Here is an 18360-nt window from a genome sequence, read left to right as displayed (position 1 = left end):
GTTTTCGATAGACTTGTTTGCATCCCGCCTCAACCGGTAGATCAAACATTTTGTCAGTTGGAGGCCAGACCCGGAAGCATCAGCTACGGATGCTTTCCTTCAGCACTAGTCTCAGGATCAAGGGTATGCTTTTCCTCCCTTCTTGATGATCCCCAGGGTGTTGGCGCAGATCAGGCGTCAACAAGCGGATCTGATTCTAGTGACGCCTCTGTGGAGGTCTCAGGCCTGGTTTCCGCTGGCTATGGAGTTGAGTTGTGATCATCCATTTCTACTCCCTTTCAGGAGAAATCTCCTTCAGGACCCTCTGAGCCTTCCTCATGTATTGGTTCTGTCGGGTCAGTTGTCCCTTGTGGCTTGGCGTCTTTCAGGGAAAGATGGAGTATCCCAGGACTTTCGCAGGAATCTTCCGATTTCATTGCGGGCTCCTGGTCCTCCAGTACACACAAGAGATACGCTTCTGCTTGGAAACGCTGGAGTGCTTGGTGTAGTGCTCGGGGCGGAAATCCTTCTTCAGCAGATTGCAGTCTGGTCCTAAATTTTTTATCTTCTTTAGCTGCGTCAGGTCTAGCTTATCGATCAATTAATAATTATCGGTCTGCTATATCTGCGGGTCTACCTATTGAGGGCAAACCTATTCGGGAGCTTCCCATTGTTTGTAAATTGTTGAGGGGTATCAGATTGGCTAATCCACCTCGTCCACGTTACTCTACTTTGTGGGATGTAAACATTGGCCTACGTTTTTTGGAATCATGGCCGTCCAATAGATTTCTGTCTAGAAAGCAACTTTCGGCCAAACTCACGATGTTGTTAAGTTTAAGCTCTTGTAAGAGAGTCTCGGATTTTAGAGCTCTGGACTTAGCAGGGAGGGTTTTTTCTCCCGAAGGAGTGATTTTTTCCATTTCACGAAGAACTAAATGTAATTTGAAATCGGTGTCTTATCCCTGTTTTATGGCCAATCCCAAACTGTGCGTGGTGCAATGTCTCAGAGCTTATGAGGTGAGTACAGAGGAGTTTTGTTCTGATATGGGGGGTCAATTACTCATTCCTTGGTTAAACCTTATCACCCTGTTTCATCAGCCACTCTGGCTAGATGGATGCGATGGTTATTGAATGAAGCAGGCAATGGTATATCTAAATTTGGTGCTCATTCCTCCAGAGGTGCTATGGCATTGAAGTCTTTTGCTTTGGGTTCACGTTTAGAAGACATTTTAAGGGCGGCAGATTGGTCTTCCTCATCTACATTTAAAGCATTTTACTGTAAACCTATTGTTGATATTGCATCTGTGGTAGTGAATCAGCTTTGAACAAGCATAATATGAGCCTCCGGTCCTGACATAGAATAAAGAATTTTCTAGCATTCGCGTTAAGAATTTTTCAATTCTATTAAGGACACGGAGGCGAGGATTATCCCACCGCACTGTTGATATATTATTGTGCATTATGATAATGTGAGATTTTTTATGGACATGATTATTGTATTTCAGTGCTTTCCCCCCCTCATTGATAGTATGTATAAAGATCATTTTATGATGTTGTTTTTAAGATCTGATTTTTTCTCCTTTTTTGGAAATGAAGGGCCATATGTACGAACACTTTTTCCCATAGACGCAGAATGGGGAAAAAACTTTGCTACATCTGGCCCGAAGAGAAGTAAATTATCACGGCGTTCTTTTCGTTCTCAGTTTCCCGGATGGATGGGATTTTCTCCTTCTGGTGCTCCAGGTTGTTCCCTTCTAAGGAGTTTCGGGATTTCATGTTAAAGACTTGAGCTGTTATAAACTGTTGTGATTTTTTTGGCGAAGAAAGAGGAGTTGATCTGTGTGAGGCAGCACTTTATAGGAGTCCTCCTCTATGGTCACCACGTGGTAAAGAGACTGAGAAATTTCCTAGCTAACGTGAAGGAAAGTTTCAATTCTATTAAGGACACGGAGGCGAGGATTATGGCTTATCTTTCTTCACTCTTTATTAACAGCAAGTTCAAAGTGCAACATAAAAAACTACAACACCCATGGTACATGTAGCCATGGCAACCAATGTCCAATAATGACACTATCCGACAATCCGTATATATAGGAGTCCGTGTCGGTGTCCTTCCTCAGCTTCACTGCGACTGGAAGTTAAGGTGTCCTTAGGTTGGTGCAGATTCTTTACCTATGGAGAAAAAAATAGTAAGATAGGGAGCCATGTCCTGAAATGCATAAACAGGTGCAGTGATTCACAACGGACCGAGAAGCCCACTCCCCACAAGAAAAAGAACAATATTAATTGCCCGCAATATTATCCTGTTAGAACATGAGCAGTCTAAAATGATTTCATTCCAAACTAATAAAGAATGAATACCACCTCCAAACGTGTTGACTCCGTTCTTGGGTGGGTGACATGTCCGAAATGTCGGGCGGGATAATCCTTGTCTCCGTGTCCCTAATAGAATTGAAACTTTCCTTCATGATAGCTAGGAAATTTCTCATTCAATGTCAGGACCAGAGGCGAGGATTATGCCTGTTCAAAGCTTGCTCACCACCAGTGAGGCTGCCTCATGAATCGGCTTAAAATAGAATCTCTTGAACGTAGATTATGACGACCAGTCGGTCGCGTTCATGATGTCTTCCAGCCTTCCCCCTACCTGGATGGCTTTGGAGGCCATGGCCCCCCGAGTGGAATGCGCTCCGAAGACCTGTACATTGATGCCGGCTTCCATCAGAATCCATCTGACCCACCTAGCAATGGAGGAAGAAGAAACGGCCCTAAAGGGTTTCTTTAGGGAGATCAACAATTGTCGTTCTCCCGGTGGCCGGAGTTCAGCCGTCATTTCCTTGTATGCCTTCAGACATCTCACTACGCAGAGTTTGGGAGAATGTTCAAAAGCTGGATAAGTTACAGACCTGGTATTACATTTCGTTCTCCTGGACACAGTGAAGGTTACTCCCTCCGGAGAGAACACTCTAGCCGATATATCCAGAGCCCTCACATCCAAAACTCGCTTACACGAGATGAGGCATAGCAAAATAGCTAGCTTCCCTGACAACTCTTTGTGTGAAAGATACTGGTTGTCTTGCCAAGCGGACAGCAGACGCAGCACCAGACTGACGTCCCACAGCTCAGAGTATCTGGGTTCAGGGGGACGGCTCAATCTGATGCCATTCAGCAACTTGCACACCCACCGGTGCTCCCCCACTGGGCAGTTGCCAACTGGGGGGTGCACTGCCGAAATCACCGACCGCGCTGAATTAATCGAGCAGTACGCTTGGCCGGCTTCCGCCAGTACCGCCAAGAAGTTTACGACATCTGTAATTTGGGCCCCCATGGGATCAACGTGTCTTCCCACACACCAACGTGCCCAGCGATTCCAGGCCGATCTGTATCTTTTACAATTGCTTGGGGCCAGGCCTGTCTGATAAACTTTTCAGCCTGTTGCGAAAGTCTGTGGTCCGACCAATGAGACCTGAAATCCTCCAAGCCACTAGAGAGAGATGGCCCTGAATGACCAGTGGGTGAAACCGTCCCTCTGGACTCAAAAGTATGGATGGGAAATCCGGTAGCAGAACCGGAATGTTGCAAGAGAGTTCCAGAAGAGTGGGAAACCACACCTGAGACCTCCACAAGGGGGTGATGAGGATCACTGTCGCTCCCTGGCGACGTATCTGCGCTGTCACTCTCAGGATCAAGAGGAAGGGGGGAAACGCATAACTCCGATCCCGACCCCAATCCTGAAGGAAAGCGTCCACTGCTGTCGCCCCGGGGTCTGGACGCCAACTGAAGTACTGTGGTAGGTGGGTGTCCCACCTGGACGCAAAGAGGTCCACTGCGCAGGGACCCCAGCGCCTCAGGAGTGCGAGGAATACCGCTCTGTCCAACTGCCAGTCGCTGGAATCCTCCAGGAATCTGGAGTTCCAGTCCGCCATGGTGTTCTGGGAGCCTGGAAGGTACTCCGCTGTCACCGATATCTGCCGTTGGAGGCAAAAGTGCCAGAAGTCCTTCGCCATCCCTGCAAGAGCCCTCGAGCGGGTGCCCCCCAAACGGTTCATATATTGCACCGCTGAGATATTGTCCATTCTCAATAGTATGCAGCAGGAAACTCTGTCCCGCGTAAGGGACTTGATGGCAAATGAGCCCGCTAGGAGCTCCAGGCAGTTGATATGCAGGCTGAGCTCCTGCTGGGTCCAACGTCCCCCAAAGGAGATGTTCCCACATCGAGCCCCCCAGCCGTAGCAGCTGGCGTCCGACTCTATCACAAGGTCCGGCGAGGCTCCGAAGATCACCCTGCCGTTCCATGCCTCCATGTGATCGAGCCACCACTGGATCTCTGTCCACGCCTCCTGGGAGAGAGAGATCAGTTCGGAGTACGTGAGAACGCGTTGTAAGTGATAAGCCTTCAGACTCTGAAGGGCCCTGTAATGAAGCGGGCCTGGAAAAATGGCCTGTATTGAGGAGGAGAGGAGTCCCACTATTCTGGCCAGTTGCCCGAGTGAGATTCTGTCGTGCCGCAAGACCTTCAACAATTCCTTCTTGATTTTTGCTATCTTCGAGCCCAGGAGACTGAGAGTGGCCACCTGGGAATCGATGAGGAAACCCAAGAAGGTCATGGATTGGGATGGCCAAGGGTCTGACTTCTGGGCGTTTATGACAAACCCCAGGTCTTGGAGGAGCTGCATAGTTATGTTTGCATTGGACACTAGGCGCGTGCGCGATTGGTCCATCAGCAGGATGTCGTCGAGGTAGATGATCAACCGGATCCCTGCGACCGAGGGTACTCCACCACTGGCTTGAGCAGTTTCGTGAAGCACCAAGGTGCTGATGACAGGCCGAAAGGCAGGGACGTGAACTCGAACACCTGATTCCTCCAGACGAACTGCAGGAATCGGCGATGAGGGGGAAAAATCTTGACCGTCAGGTAGGCATCCTTGAGGTCGAGCCGGATCAGCCAATCCCCTTGTAAAAGTAGGTCCCTGAGCATGTGGATGCCTTCCATTTTGAAGTGGCGGTAGACCACCCACTCATTGAAGGCTCTGAGATTGATGACGGACCGAAACCCTTTGTCTTTCTTCTCGACCAAAAAGAGATTGCTCACAAACCCCTTGGGATGACGAACAGACTCGAAAATAGCCTCCTTGCGCAGGAGATCCCGCACTTCTGAGTCCATCAGTGCGGTGTCTGGTTCCGAAAAGACGAGAGGCCGAGGGAGCACCTCCTGAACCGGAGTACCCCAGAACTCTATGTGGAACCCTGACACCGTCTAGAGAACCCAGGCGTCAGAAGTTAATTGGGCCCACTTGTGTGCGAATAGGCGCAGCCTGCCCCCGAGCACCTGAGGGGAAAAAATGGTAGTACTCACTGTCGCTCCACCTCGGGCACCTCTTCTGCCTTTCTCTCTACCCCGATTGGGGAAGAAGGCACCTTGTCTGCCATACCTCCATCCATTGTTCATCGCTGGGTAGGAGTTGGGGCCTTGCTGCAACGAACGGCCGGAGGAGCGACCCCTGCCTCTTCCGGCCCCTCCAAAAACCTTCCCGGGAAAAATCTTTTTGATGGAGGTTTGCGCCTTATCCAGAGCTGAGAAGGTGGCGACAAACTTGCCTAGCTCCTTTACAAAGGGGTCGCCAAACAGATTCCCTTAGGCAATAGCCCCTGCTTCTGAGTTGGAGAGTTCTCCTAGCTTGGGGTCGACCTTAATGAGGAGGGATCTTCTTCTCTCCGCAGAGAGGGCACAATTAGCATTGCCCAATAGGCATACTGCCCTCTGGGCCCATCCTGCTACAATGTCCGTAGCCAGGGCAGAGTTGGTGCATTTCGCGTGGTCGGCTAGTTGGATGATCTGAGTGAGAGGTACCAGGACATCCAACAGCTTGTCCTGGCACCCTTGCCAGCAGCGATCGATACCTTTTTTGGGGTACTTCACGTACTTTGCACAAAACGTGCACATTTTAGGGTTGATCTCCAGCATTGCCGCTACCCTATCAGGTAGCATCGGGTGCGGGCATTCCGACCTCAGCCAGGCCCCTGACCTCCTTATCGAGAGGCTGCCTGATCTTACTGACGACATAATCCGCCACCCTCTTCTCAGGGCGCCACTCCGAGGACCTAGGATAGTAAATGTCCTCGGGTTGAAACATGTCAGCATCGGAGTTCTCAGCCTCCTGCGGGTCGGCAAAATTAGAATTCGGATGCCACGGTCGTCCGTAATCTTGCTCCTCGTCGGAGGAAGAGTCCCCTTCCGTGTCCCCCTCAACCCGCTTGGGTGACCCAATCTCAGGGTCCGATATCTGGTGAGCCACCTCACCGGTCTCTCCGGGGTCAGAACCCTCCCGGAAGGGTGGACGCCTGAGCGTGCGCGCACTCGTGTGAAAAACTTCAGTAAGGGTGCTGAAGCCCTCCAGGTGTCCCGCGTCAAGCTTGCGTAAGCTCTTGGGCCCCGCCGTACCCTTAAGGTCGGTCCCTGTCCCTCCCACCGTACCCGTCCTCTTAAATACGTGATCCGACAGTTTGGCCACGCTCTCCCTCAAGGGGGCCAAGGCCCTAGAAATGGCATGCGTGAGGAGAACATCCACCTCAGGGGAAAGAGTCAGTTGAGAGGTGCCCTCAGGGTAACTATCATGGTCCTGCATGGACTGCATAAGGGCAGACACAGAAGGGTCCAGACAGGAGAATACTCCCTAGAACCGTGTATAAGGGAAGCCCCCGCGCTCCTGTCAAACAAAGTAGAAACTTAATGTCTCAGGGCGTGATGCACGATCGCTGGGTTCTCCAAAGAAGGATCGCGATACAACCGTCAAACGGTGTCTCTGCGGGGGTTGGAGGGTTCTAGTGAACAAAAAGCCCACTTTGAACCCTAGCGCGTAACTCAAAAGTGAACAAGCACTTAATCGCTGAGAGAAACGCGTTGGGCACCGGAACACGCAAAAGAGCGCCCTCTGGTGGTCCCGACGTAGATTAAAGAAAAATCTGTGCTCGGGCGATGAAATTGCCTGCCGCGCGATGTGGTTGCTAAGCAGCCACTAACAACAGTGCAGCGAACGCTAAAACACAGAGAAACACAACGTTAGGCAAGAAAAAATCTGTAACGACCCTCTCTCAACTCAGAGGCAGTAAGGGAAGCACCTAAACTGACAAATGAGCAGCGAAGAAAGAGGAAGGACACCGACAGGCCTCCTATATATACAGACTGGCGGATAGTGTTATGATTAGACATTGGTTGCCATGGCAAGGTGTTGTAGTTTTTTATGTTGCACTTTGAACTTGCTGTTAATAAAGAGTGAAGAAAGATAAGGGATTATCCTCGCCTCTGGTCCTGACATAGAATTTGGGAAATATAGTTTTTTGTTTTGGTCATTTTGATTGGCTGCTGTTGAATAAAAGCATAGAAAGAGAAGCATAATCCTCGTCTCCTTGTCCTTAATAGAATTGAAATATTCTTAAGGCGAATGGTAGAATTTTTTTTATCACCGCTCCGATCCTGCTGCTCAGCACCCGCTTTAGGAATGAATATTAAATAGACTGGAAACCTTAACACAAGACAATGAAGTGGTGACTGATTCAAATATGGCTGCACCAAGACGCAGCGTTATACGTACTTGGTTTGCATAACCGCAACCAAAGTTGGAACGGAGAAGGGGATCCACTCCAACATGGCTCCAATGACATTGTAGTCCTTCTTCTATGACACCCTTCGGTTAGCGTCGAGTCTGCGCTCCAATAGGGACTCCTAACATGGCTATGCTGGGACAGCCGGCCCGCACCCTCCGGGCCCTCCTTCGCGAGCTGCGGCTTCTTCAGGGGCCCCAGTACCGGAACACTGCCGCCTACCAATATATACGGGAGCAGAGCGCGCGACACAGGGTAAGGACGTTTGAGGTCGCAGGAGAAAGGAAAGATGGAGCTTAGTGTGCTTCAGACAGTTTTGCATCTGCGTCTCATGGGGCGCATCAGCTCTTTCCACAGCAGTAATGACCGTCCGGTTATAGCCTAGAAATATGTCCGACCCCCAGTAGTCGTTAGGCTCTCGACACTTGAGTCCAAAAACGCTCTGTGACCTCGTGGTTCCTAAACCTACACCTTTAAAAAAAATCAAATGTAGTCCAGATGTTGAGCGAAACGTTAAAAAAATCGTAAATTAGTAAAACAATGTTATGCTTAGTTCGTGATAAGGTAAGGTAGCTTTGGCCTGGCGCTACTGATTCAGGTGCATGCAGCAACATATTTTAGCGTAAATAGATTATTTAAGATAAATTCATACCTATTAGAAAATTAAGCAAGCCTTATTCGGTAGCCCAATCTAAAAAATAAAAAAAAGGCTTAATTCAATATAGTTAGGAGAACACGGCTTATTGCATAAAATGATCAAATCATTGCCCCTTTTGGAAAAATCACTTGTGCAACGCAATGTTTACATGCGCTGTTGCCTTTGAAATGAATGCCACCAAATTATTTTTCAAAATGCTTATTGCTCATGTGAAGAACATTGTAATTCATTTTTATTCATTCATCCGTTCACAGTTGTTATAAATGTAGTCACAATCAACACGTGTTTTGTAAGCCACTTCCCTGAGAAACAGATAAATTCAAACCCCACACTTCCATTTAAATAACAGACAGAACACACTTATAAGCTTGTCGGTGAAAAAGGAGCAGGAATTTTTCATAATTTTCCCAAATCCACATTCTTAGCAGAATCAACTTTAAAACAAACAAAACACACAGTCATCCATTATTATTTAGCTTGTAAATTAGTTTACAGTTGCCTTTTTCCAGTAGAAGTTTCTAACAGGACCATTGATTAGATGAAATTCTAAACAGTTGTCACCTGGTCACTCTTTAATTCTCACATCTGAATATTCGCATAATTATGTGGCGTTTGCAGGTTCTGAACATTCACGAGGGGCCAGAGACGCCCTGATAACCCCCCCACAATTTTGTTTTCACTAATGACTGAGCTGCCAAAAATCTCTGGAATGCGCTTGTTAGTTCAAAGAAGATATTTATTATTTCACCACAAGGTTCCTAAAAGGAGATTAGCATGTTTAAAAATAGTTAAAGCAATGAAAGGAAAATATACCAAAATAATTCTCCACTGCAATGTATACAGCAAATATATGTATTTATATTATACTGCAAAGCAAATAATGAAGTAAAAATACATCACCGTAGGGCCTGCCAAGCTCTTCATCTTTCTCATGCTAGCAAGACGATGACCCTGTTCGACTGCGAGAAAGAGATCTCCACCCTCACGGTACAGATATCAGGTATCCAACATCAAGAATCCTGATTGAGGCCACTCACCCTCTCACTGTTGCACTGGGTCTTTTTATATCTTAAAAAACCAAAAGGAGCTTTCTGGAAAACCCCCTCATTTCGCAATTCAAACATGCTGGCTAGTTTAGGTCAGGGTTTAAAGAAACTGGTTGGAACTGGCCAGTTTCCCAAGGTGTCTCTCTCAAACCTAAGCCGTTCCCTGCTGTACCATAAACATCTATCTAGTACATCTTTATCATGCTGACTGATTAACTCCTCCATATTATGTACTAGCTCTTCGGTGATAATATGTCCTAGCTCTTTGGTGAGAAAGAGCACGAAAACAAACACAGTATACAATGTGGAAAAGTACCAGCAACTTCAACATGGCAGTGTCTAATGCTACGATAGTCAATAGGCAGCTAAACTGAATACAAAATGTAGTCTTCAACTGGTGAACACTAGACAGCTAATCCAGGTGCAACACAGTCAGTGGTCAAAAACACATTTCAGCGCCCTACCCCCTTCAAAAAGCTTTTGTTAAAAAAAAAAAAGAATAATAATTTATTGGGCTTTGCAGCAGATGTGCCAATTTTCTTTTTTTTAAGTGTGGGCTCCCGCACTTGTTTTTTAATAAGCCCATGGGCGGGCCAAGTCCCAGGGGCATTGTTATTTTAATGCAGGCAGACCGCCACCACCCTGGGGCTTATAACAGTTATGATCCCACAAAGTAAAAGCAAACAAAGTCCGCTTTCTGCAAGACAGAGCTGTCGAGAGATATAGTTACCTTAGGGCATGAGTTAAAGTTAATTGAGATAACTGTAACTATAACTTGAAATTCTGTGATTTCATACATTTAAAATGTGAACCTAACTATAAAATCCCAGTAACCTTTGTTTTTTTCCTATATGTATGTGTGTGTGATATATACATACACACACTTTTACATGGTATAAGTAATTGCCAAAAGATGACAGTGATTTGATAATTGTATCTGATGCGACCATGTTCTCCTGACTATGTTTAATTAGTGTCTTTAGAATTTGAATACCCAGACAACCATAGAGCTAACTGATTTAATCGTCTAATCCAGGTGAATTTATCTGTGATTGATATATTTATACAGAAGAGTAAGGAGCTCCCCTTTGATTTAATGTTATCCCTAGGTCATGCATTTTATTAAATTAATGCTGCCTTGCATAATTATTTTTGAGGTGCTGAGTGTCGCGCAGTGGTTGGGCTCCTAGAATTATGTGATTATGCTTCATTTTCCACATACCCTTGAATTTATCGCTTTTGCCATGTAATGCACTATTTGCTGCAGAATTGTAGATTTAACCCCAAAAGTGTTTCTATCTCTGATAGATCAAAGGAAGCACCACACATAGTGCAACACGGTCTCAGTCTTTTTGCATAATTTAAGTGTTGATTTCTTAGTTGCTAATCAATGCATTCCGGTGATAAAGTGGTACTAGTGACGTTTCCCGTTGCCATTATTTATATGTTAAAATACCCACATTAATGCGGCTAGAGAATGTTTCATTAAGCACATACGGGCTCATTACCACCTCGCGGTCTTAAGTCCTCCAAGGCAGTGGTGGCTATCGGACTGCCGCCAACGTGGTGGTCCGACAGACTAATTAAGACCGTAGAGGTTGCGCCACGGTCGGACCGACAGTTCACCTTCACTGGAGGGGCTGGCGGTCCTAATCCACCAGGGCAGCGCTGCCTTGGGGTTTATGAGCCCCTTCTCTGCCGGCGATTACATGGCGGTAGCCCTGCAATGTAAAGGCTGGCAGAAACGGGATGCGGAGTGCAGCGGGGTTGGGGCCCTGTAATACCCATGCACCTGGCATTGGCAGTGGAGGGTCACCCCTGGCCAGCCCGTCGCAATTTTCACTGTCTGCTTTGCAGACAATAAAAATCACATAGGGTGCTGGTGCACCCTACGCACTACGGCATTGCCGCTGGCTCTGTTATGAGCCGGTGTCAATATCGTAGGCAGTTTGGTCTTGTTTTACAACCTTCACTCAACCTGAGCACTGTAATAGAAAATGCAGTATAATTGGACCTCGTCTCAACCAGTGGGCATCCCTGTCTACCTCTGGGAACGTTGCAAACACAGCTGTAATCAAAATCAGTTCTTTCTAATCTAATCTGGCTAGCTGGTATCCCTAGCATGCCAAAGTTTATCCATTTAGCCATCTGCATGTTTAGTTTTAGTTACTTGGGACACAAAGAATCGCTTATTCTCTGTGTAAGACGCTAGCTGTAAAGATATATTTTTTAATGTTTTCTGTGGGGGCCCTCCTTCTCGAGGAATTTCTGCATTTCTTCCTCAAGCCTTTTTTTGATGCTTGGGGCTTTCATGGGAACCCCTGAAAGTTAAGCTGTGGTTCCTACCTGATTTATTTATTAATTTTGCTGCCTATATCTAATTTTTTGGGGATTCTAGCACACGTGATAACTTCCTAGACTGATCAACAAAGTATGGGTGTAGTTCAGGAAAACAAGTGTGTACAGTATACTTCTAGCTATTAAGCCAAATAATTCCTTTATGAAAATGTATTCTGTTCTTCTTCATCCAGCCACACAGGTCCACCCACCCTAGTCTGCCACGTCTGAATAGACTTTCAGGAGTTTGCCACGTCTGAAAAGACTTTCAGGAGTTTCCTTGAATCTTCACAATTATTAATTTTGAAACATAGGCGTTTTTGCCCCAAAAGTGGGTGTTGACATTAAGCAGTAGATTCTTGATGTAACAGGGCGTTGTTCCCTGTCAAAAGTACGTTTTTAACAGAAGTTTGATGCTTACCCCCAAAAGTACCTATGATATCAGGAGGACGTTTGCCATCTAGATGTCATGGGTGCATAACTTGTGCAAATTGGTGGGCCCATCATTTGCCTGTGTTGTGTAAGCCCCCCTTTGTCACAACTGTCTTGCATCCCATTGCTTATGTTCTTGTTTAATCTGTGTTCTCCTACCACCATTCAGGTCACCAGTGAGAAGCTGTGCCGAGCCCACCATGAGTTGCATTTCCAGGCTGCCACATACCTATGTCTCTTGCGAAGTGTCCGTGAGCACCTGGCCCTCCATCAAACATACCATAGAAGCGGTGAGCGCTCAGCAGAGGAGGCTGCTAGTATGGTGGGCCTGAGACTGCCTCAGCAGCCTGGAGGGAAGGGCTGACCCTGGAGTTTACCCATCAGAGCCACAGTGTGAAGATAACTGATCTGATGGCAGCAGATGAAAAGAAGGAATTGTTTTGATCATCCCAGTATGAAGTCCTAACATAACTAGTACAAAATGTGCATATTTTTGTTTGTTTTCTGTTTCATCTCTAAATAAAATTCTATGGTGGCTCAATATCCGTTGCAATTTCACTCCACTGTTCCCTCTCTTACTCCTAGAGCTTGCTTGGAGCTGCTGAGTCTTTCAGAGCTAAGTTTTATTTTTGATAATTCATGAAAACCAAAGTGGCAAAATATATTTTATTGTGAATGCACCCTGAAGGACTAGTGAGGTTTATAATGCTGTGGGTGTAATTGAATGCATCGACAAGTGGTAATGGCTTGATGCTGTTTTCTTTTCATAAAATTATTGCTATATAAATAAAGTTCTATTTATTAACTATGAAGACCCCTGTTTTGTGTTTCTGATTATGACCATGTCATCTTTTTACCAAAGGTGACGGGGGACTTTGTGTCACTGACCCAAGAACTCCCCAGCTATTGTGAGCCAAACCTTTAGATCTCTGCTGTCTGCCTCCGTGAGAATCCTTCTCTTTCTGGCGCATGTACTACATAAACCATGCAAATGGGGATCTTCAGACAATAAGTCATTTGAGCCCCCAAAGTAATAGGAATGTTTTGATATGTCACTGAATCCTCAACCCTACTTGACGAGCTTAGGTGACCCCAGATGCACAGACACTTTGGTTTTGCTAGGCGTAGGAGCTATCAGTTCAGCTCTGTCTTGTTAAGGAGAAAGTATGCAGGAGAAGATAAGTGCACATGGACCTTTGTGAATATCTTTTTCATTTTTAGGTCGAGCCTATTGAAGTGTAATCTATTCTGTGAGCTTTAACCACATCCATCTCAAACCCATCACTTTCATTCAATCCTGGGCCTGCCTTTTAAAATTCTCTTTATTTCGCAGGTAAATGCTATACGTTTGCCCCGTCTTGAGGCTATTTTGTTACTGCCTTGCAGACTGACCCTGTTATATGGATTATAGCCGATTGGCCATATACCTTAGTGTGGCACACTACTTTTTAGGTTGAGCACGCAAGCGCTTTTCAACCTGTTGTAAGTATTCTGTGGGTTTTTAACCACACCCATCACTTTCACTGGTTTGTGGGTCTGCCCTTCCAAAATCCTGGTAAATGCTTCGTGTGTCCCGCCTTGGGGCGGTTTTGTTACCCCCTTGCAGACTGACCCTGTTACGTGGATTATTGCACAATTGCCAATATACTTCAGCGTGGGTGAACTATTTTTTTTTTCTCAACGCTCCATAGCTTTCACAAAAACTGTTGAAATTTATAAATGCTTTACATAAAAAACACAGAAATCCTCAAAATGGCTCTCCTGACACAGTGGAAGAACAGATACTTCAGTATTCACTGCATTCGGGAAACTCACCCCAGAATGCTTTGTAGGCCCTTACTTTTAGAAAACATTTTTGCTCATACTTTAGTCTGTGGTGGTCCTGTGACAATGAGACCACCACCAAAAGAATTACATCGACGTGCTCTTTCTGTCTACATCATCTCTGGCCTCCCACACTAGGTTAGTGGGGACCTAAAAATAATAACCCCTCCTACCATTCAGTGTCTGTTTGAGCTCTCTTGTGGCTGGAACTTTTGTTTTACAGCTGGAATAGTTTGTAGTTTAAGGGCCTTGTTTGTAATATCATTGCAGTAAGCCTGTTGGCTCAGAAAATGTGTAAGACACTATTCCCTCTAGGGCCTAAATATATGATTACATGCATGACTTTCTGCCATTTTCTTTTTATCCCATGGTTATGTCCTCTGGGGGCTAACTAAATGGTTACATAACCATGTTTCTTACAAATGCTGTTTTTACTGTGGTGTCCTCTTGGGGCTGTTCTAACCATTACAGTCAATATAGTACATTATTCGCGGCACGTAAACTTGCCCCATAATGCTTTGCAGGGCATAGCTTTTACAAAACATGTTTGCTCATAACTCAGCCTGTGTTGGTCCTGGGACAATCTGACCACCTTCAAAACATTCACACAACATGCTCTTTCTGTCTACCTAATCTCTGGGTCCCTACACTAGGTTAGCAGGGACCCCAAAATAATAACCCCTCTCACCATTCAGTGTCTTTTTAAGTGCTCTCATGGTTGTAAATTTTGTTTTACAGCTGGGAGTAGTTTGTGTTTTAAAGGCCTTGTTTGTAATGTCAAAGCAGTAGGCATGCTAGCCCTAAACATGTGTAATGTGCTATGGCCTAAATATATGGTTACAGTGCATTACTTTCTGATATTTTCTTTTCATATTGGTATGCCCTCTAGGAACTGCATTACTTTCTGATATTTTCTTTTCATATTGGTATGCCCTCTAGGAACTAACTATATGGTTACATGACCATGTTTTCTTACAAATGCTATTTTCATTGTGGTGTCCTCTAGGGGCTTTTCTGAGCATTACAGTCGAATGCCAAAAGTTTATTTCTGATAAAGGTTTTTATTGGCTTTACATGATAATTGTATATGTAAATCACTGTTTATTGCACTTATGACCATGATTCGGGCCAACTTAACATCCTTATTACACTATGACAGTTTGAACACACTTGATATGTTTGGGTGACCCTTCTGGTTTATTTCTCTTGTTAATCCTCCATGGCTGTCTTGTGTCTCTCTCTAGGAAGTTGGCTCTGTATGTGCTATTTCAAAGTAAGGAATAGCATGCACAGAGTCCAAGGGTTCCCCTTAGAGGTAAAATAGTGGTAAAAAGAGATAATACTAATGCTCTATTTTGTGGTAGTGTGGTCGAGCAGTAGGCTTATCCGAGGAGTAGTGTTAAGCATTTGTTGTACATACACATAGACAATAAATGAGGTACACACACTCAGAGACAAATCCAGCCAATAGGTTTTGTTATAGAAAAATATCTTTTCTTAGTTTATTTTAAGAACCACAGGTTCAAATTTTACATGTAATAGCTCTTTTGAAAGGTATTGCAGGTAAGTACTCTAGGAACTTTGAATCATTACTTTAGCATGTATACTTTTTACATAAAACACAATAAGCTGTTTTAAAATTGGACACAGTGCAATTTTCACAGTTCCTGGGGGAGGTAAGTTATTGTTAGTTTTCACAGGTAAGTAAGTCACTTACAGGTTTGAGTTTTTGGTCCAAGGTAGCCCACCGTTGGGGGTTCAGAGCAACCCCAAAGTTATCACACCAGCAGTTCAGGGCCGGTCAGGTGCAAAGGTCAAAGAGGTGCCCAAAACACATAGGCTATAATGGAGAGAAGGGGGTGCCCCGGTTCCAGTCTGCCTGCAGGTAAGTACCCGCGTCTTCGGAGGGCAGACCAGGGGGGTTTTGTAGGGCACCGGGGGGGACACAAGTCCACACAGAAAGTACACCCTCAGCAGCGCGGGGGCGGCCGGGTGCAGTGTGCAAACAAGCGTCGGGTTTCCTTTAGTTTTCAATGGGAGACCAAGGGGTCTCTTCAGCGATGCAGGCAAGGGGGGGGCTCCTCGGGGTAGCCACCACCTGGGCAAGGGAGAGGGCCTCCTGGGGGTCACTCCTGCACAGAAGTTCCATTTCTTTAGGGGCTGGGGGCTGCGGGTGCAGGGTTTTTCCCAGCCGTCGGGAAATGGAGTTCAGACAGTCGCGGTCAGGGGGAGCCTGGGGATTCCCTCTGCAGGCGTCGCTGTGGGGGTTCGGGGGGACAACTTTGGTTACTCACAGTCGTAGAGTCGCCGGAGGGTCCTCCCTGAGTTGGTTGTTCTCCACCAGTCGAGTCGGGGTCGCCGGGTGCAGTGTTGCAAGTCTCACGCTTCTTGCGGGGAATTGCAGGGGTCTTTAAATCTGCTCCTTGTAACAAAGTTGCAGTTCTTTTGGAGCAGTGCCGCTGTCCTCTGGAGTTTCTTGTCTTTTTCGAAGCAGGGCAGTCCTCCGAGGATTCAGAGGTCGCTGGTCCCTTGGAAAGCGTCGCTGGAGCAGGTTCTTTGGAAGGCAGGAGACAGGCCGGTAAGTCTGGGGCCAAGGCAGTTGGTGTCTTCTGTTCTTCCTCTGCAGGGGTTTGTCAGCTCGGCAGTCCTTCTTGTAGTTGCAGGAATCTAATTTCTAGGTTCAGGGAGAGCCCTTAAATACTAAATTTAAGGGCGTGTTTAGGTCTGGGGGGTTAGTAGCCAATGGCTACTAGCCCTGAGGGTGGGTACACCCTCTTTGTGCCTCCTCCCAAGGGGAGGGGGTCACATCCCTAATCCTATTGGGGGAATCCTCCATCTGCAAGATGGAGGATTTCTAAAAGTTAGTCACCTCAGCTCAGGACACCTTAGGGGCTGTCCTGACTGGCCAGTGACTCCTCCTTATTATTCTCATTATTTTCTCCGGCCTTGCCGCCAAAAGTGGGGGCCGGAGGGGGCGGGCAACTCCACTAGCTGGAGTGTCCTGCGGTGCTGTGACAAAGGAGTGAGCCTTTGAGGCTCACCGCCAGGTGTTACAGCTCCTGCCTGGGGGAGGTGTTAGCATCTCCACCCAGTGCAGGCTTTGTTACTGGCCTCAGAGTGACAAAGGCACTCTCCCCATGGGGCCAGAAACATGTCTCTAGTGTGGCAGGCTGCTGGAACCAGTCAGCCTACACAGATAGTCGGTTAAGTTTCAGGGGGCACCTCTAAGGTGCCCTCTGTGGTGTATTTTACAATAAAATGTACACTGGCATCAGTGTGCATTTATTGTGCTGAGAAGTTTGATACCAAACTTCCCAGTTTTCAGTGTAGCCATTATGGTGCTGTGGAGTTCGTGTAAAACAGACTCCCAGACCATATACTCTTATGGCTACCCTGCACTTACAATGTCTAAGGTTTTGCTTAGACACTGTAGGGGCACAGTGCTCATGCACTGGTACCCTCACCTATGGTATAGTGCACCCTGCCTTAGGGCTGTAAGGCCTGCTAGAGGGGTGTCTTACCTATACTGCATAGGCAGTGAGAGGCTGGCATGGCACCCTGAGGGGAGTGCCATATCGACTTACTCATTTTGTTCTCACTAGCACACACAAGCTGGTAAGCAGTGTGTCTGTGCTGAGTGAGGGGTCTCTTAGGGTGGCATAATACATGCTGCAGCCCTTAGAGACCTTCCCTGGCATCAGGGCCCTTGGTACCAGAGATACCAGTTACAAGGGACTTATCTGGATGCCAGGGTGTGCCAATTGTGGAATCAAAAGTACAGGTTAGGGACAGAACACTGGTGCTGGGGCCTGGTTAGCAGGCCTCAGCACACTTTCAATTCAAAACATAGCATCAGCAAAGGCAAAAAGTCAGGGGGTAACCATGCCAAGGAGGCATTTCCTTACACTCTCCTATTTGGAAATTGTGTTAGCCAGCCAGCAACTCTGATGGTGGGGTGGTGACAGTGGTATTCTATTGGAATTAGCATGGCAGATTTAAATTTTATGACAAGACCGGAGGCTCTTATTATGCCTTCTTTTCTTGCTTTATTTAAAACAGCAGCAAAAAAGAAAAACTACAAATCCCATGAGCGTGGTGAATACCAGCCAATGGGAAACAAACAATAGTCCATAACAAATAACCAATGAATAACCACTTGAACCCTTATGACGTAACTGGACTACGAACAGCCCTCTTTTCTTGCTGCTCGTAATCCGGTTAAGTCGACTTTTTATTTTCTCATTCCTTTTTTTTTTTAATTTTTTTTATTTTATTTTAATATGTCGGAGGGAGGGGGTTACATGAGAAAAAAAAGAAGAAGACATAATATATCCGTGCGAAGAAAGTAAAGTAAACAAAACAACGGGAGAAATAAGAACTTTAAAAAAAACCTCAGTTATATATATCACATATCGAAACAATTAGCATTTTTTTTTTTTTATTTATTTTTTTTAAACTGTGTCTTGGTATTCCAACCATCTAGTC

General features: G+C 46.1%; 1 protein-coding gene across 1 annotated transcript; it reads left to right on the top strand.

The window, feature by feature from the left end:
* The first annotated feature begins 7588 nt into the window (after positions 1–7588).
* FMC1 (formation of mitochondrial complex V assembly factor 1 homolog) lies at positions 7589–12592 on the top strand. Its single transcript, XM_069231230.1, has 2 exons — positions 7589–7833; positions 12221–12592. The coding sequence occupies exons 1-2, from the start codon at positions 7705–7707 to the stop codon at positions 12413–12415; spliced, it is 324 nt and encodes a 107-aa protein (XP_069087331.1). The 5' UTR covers positions 7589–7704; the 3' UTR covers positions 12416–12592.
* Positions 12593–18360: the final 5768 nt, after the last annotated feature.

The sequence above is a fragment of the Pleurodeles waltl genome, chromosome 4_2, assembly GCF_031143425.1.
Source record: "Pleurodeles waltl isolate 20211129_DDA chromosome 4_2, aPleWal1.hap1.20221129, whole genome shotgun sequence".
Lineage (NCBI taxonomy): Eukaryota > Metazoa > Chordata > Amphibia > Caudata > Salamandridae > Pleurodeles > Pleurodeles waltl.
This window is presented reverse-complemented; position numbering and strand designations above follow the sequence as displayed.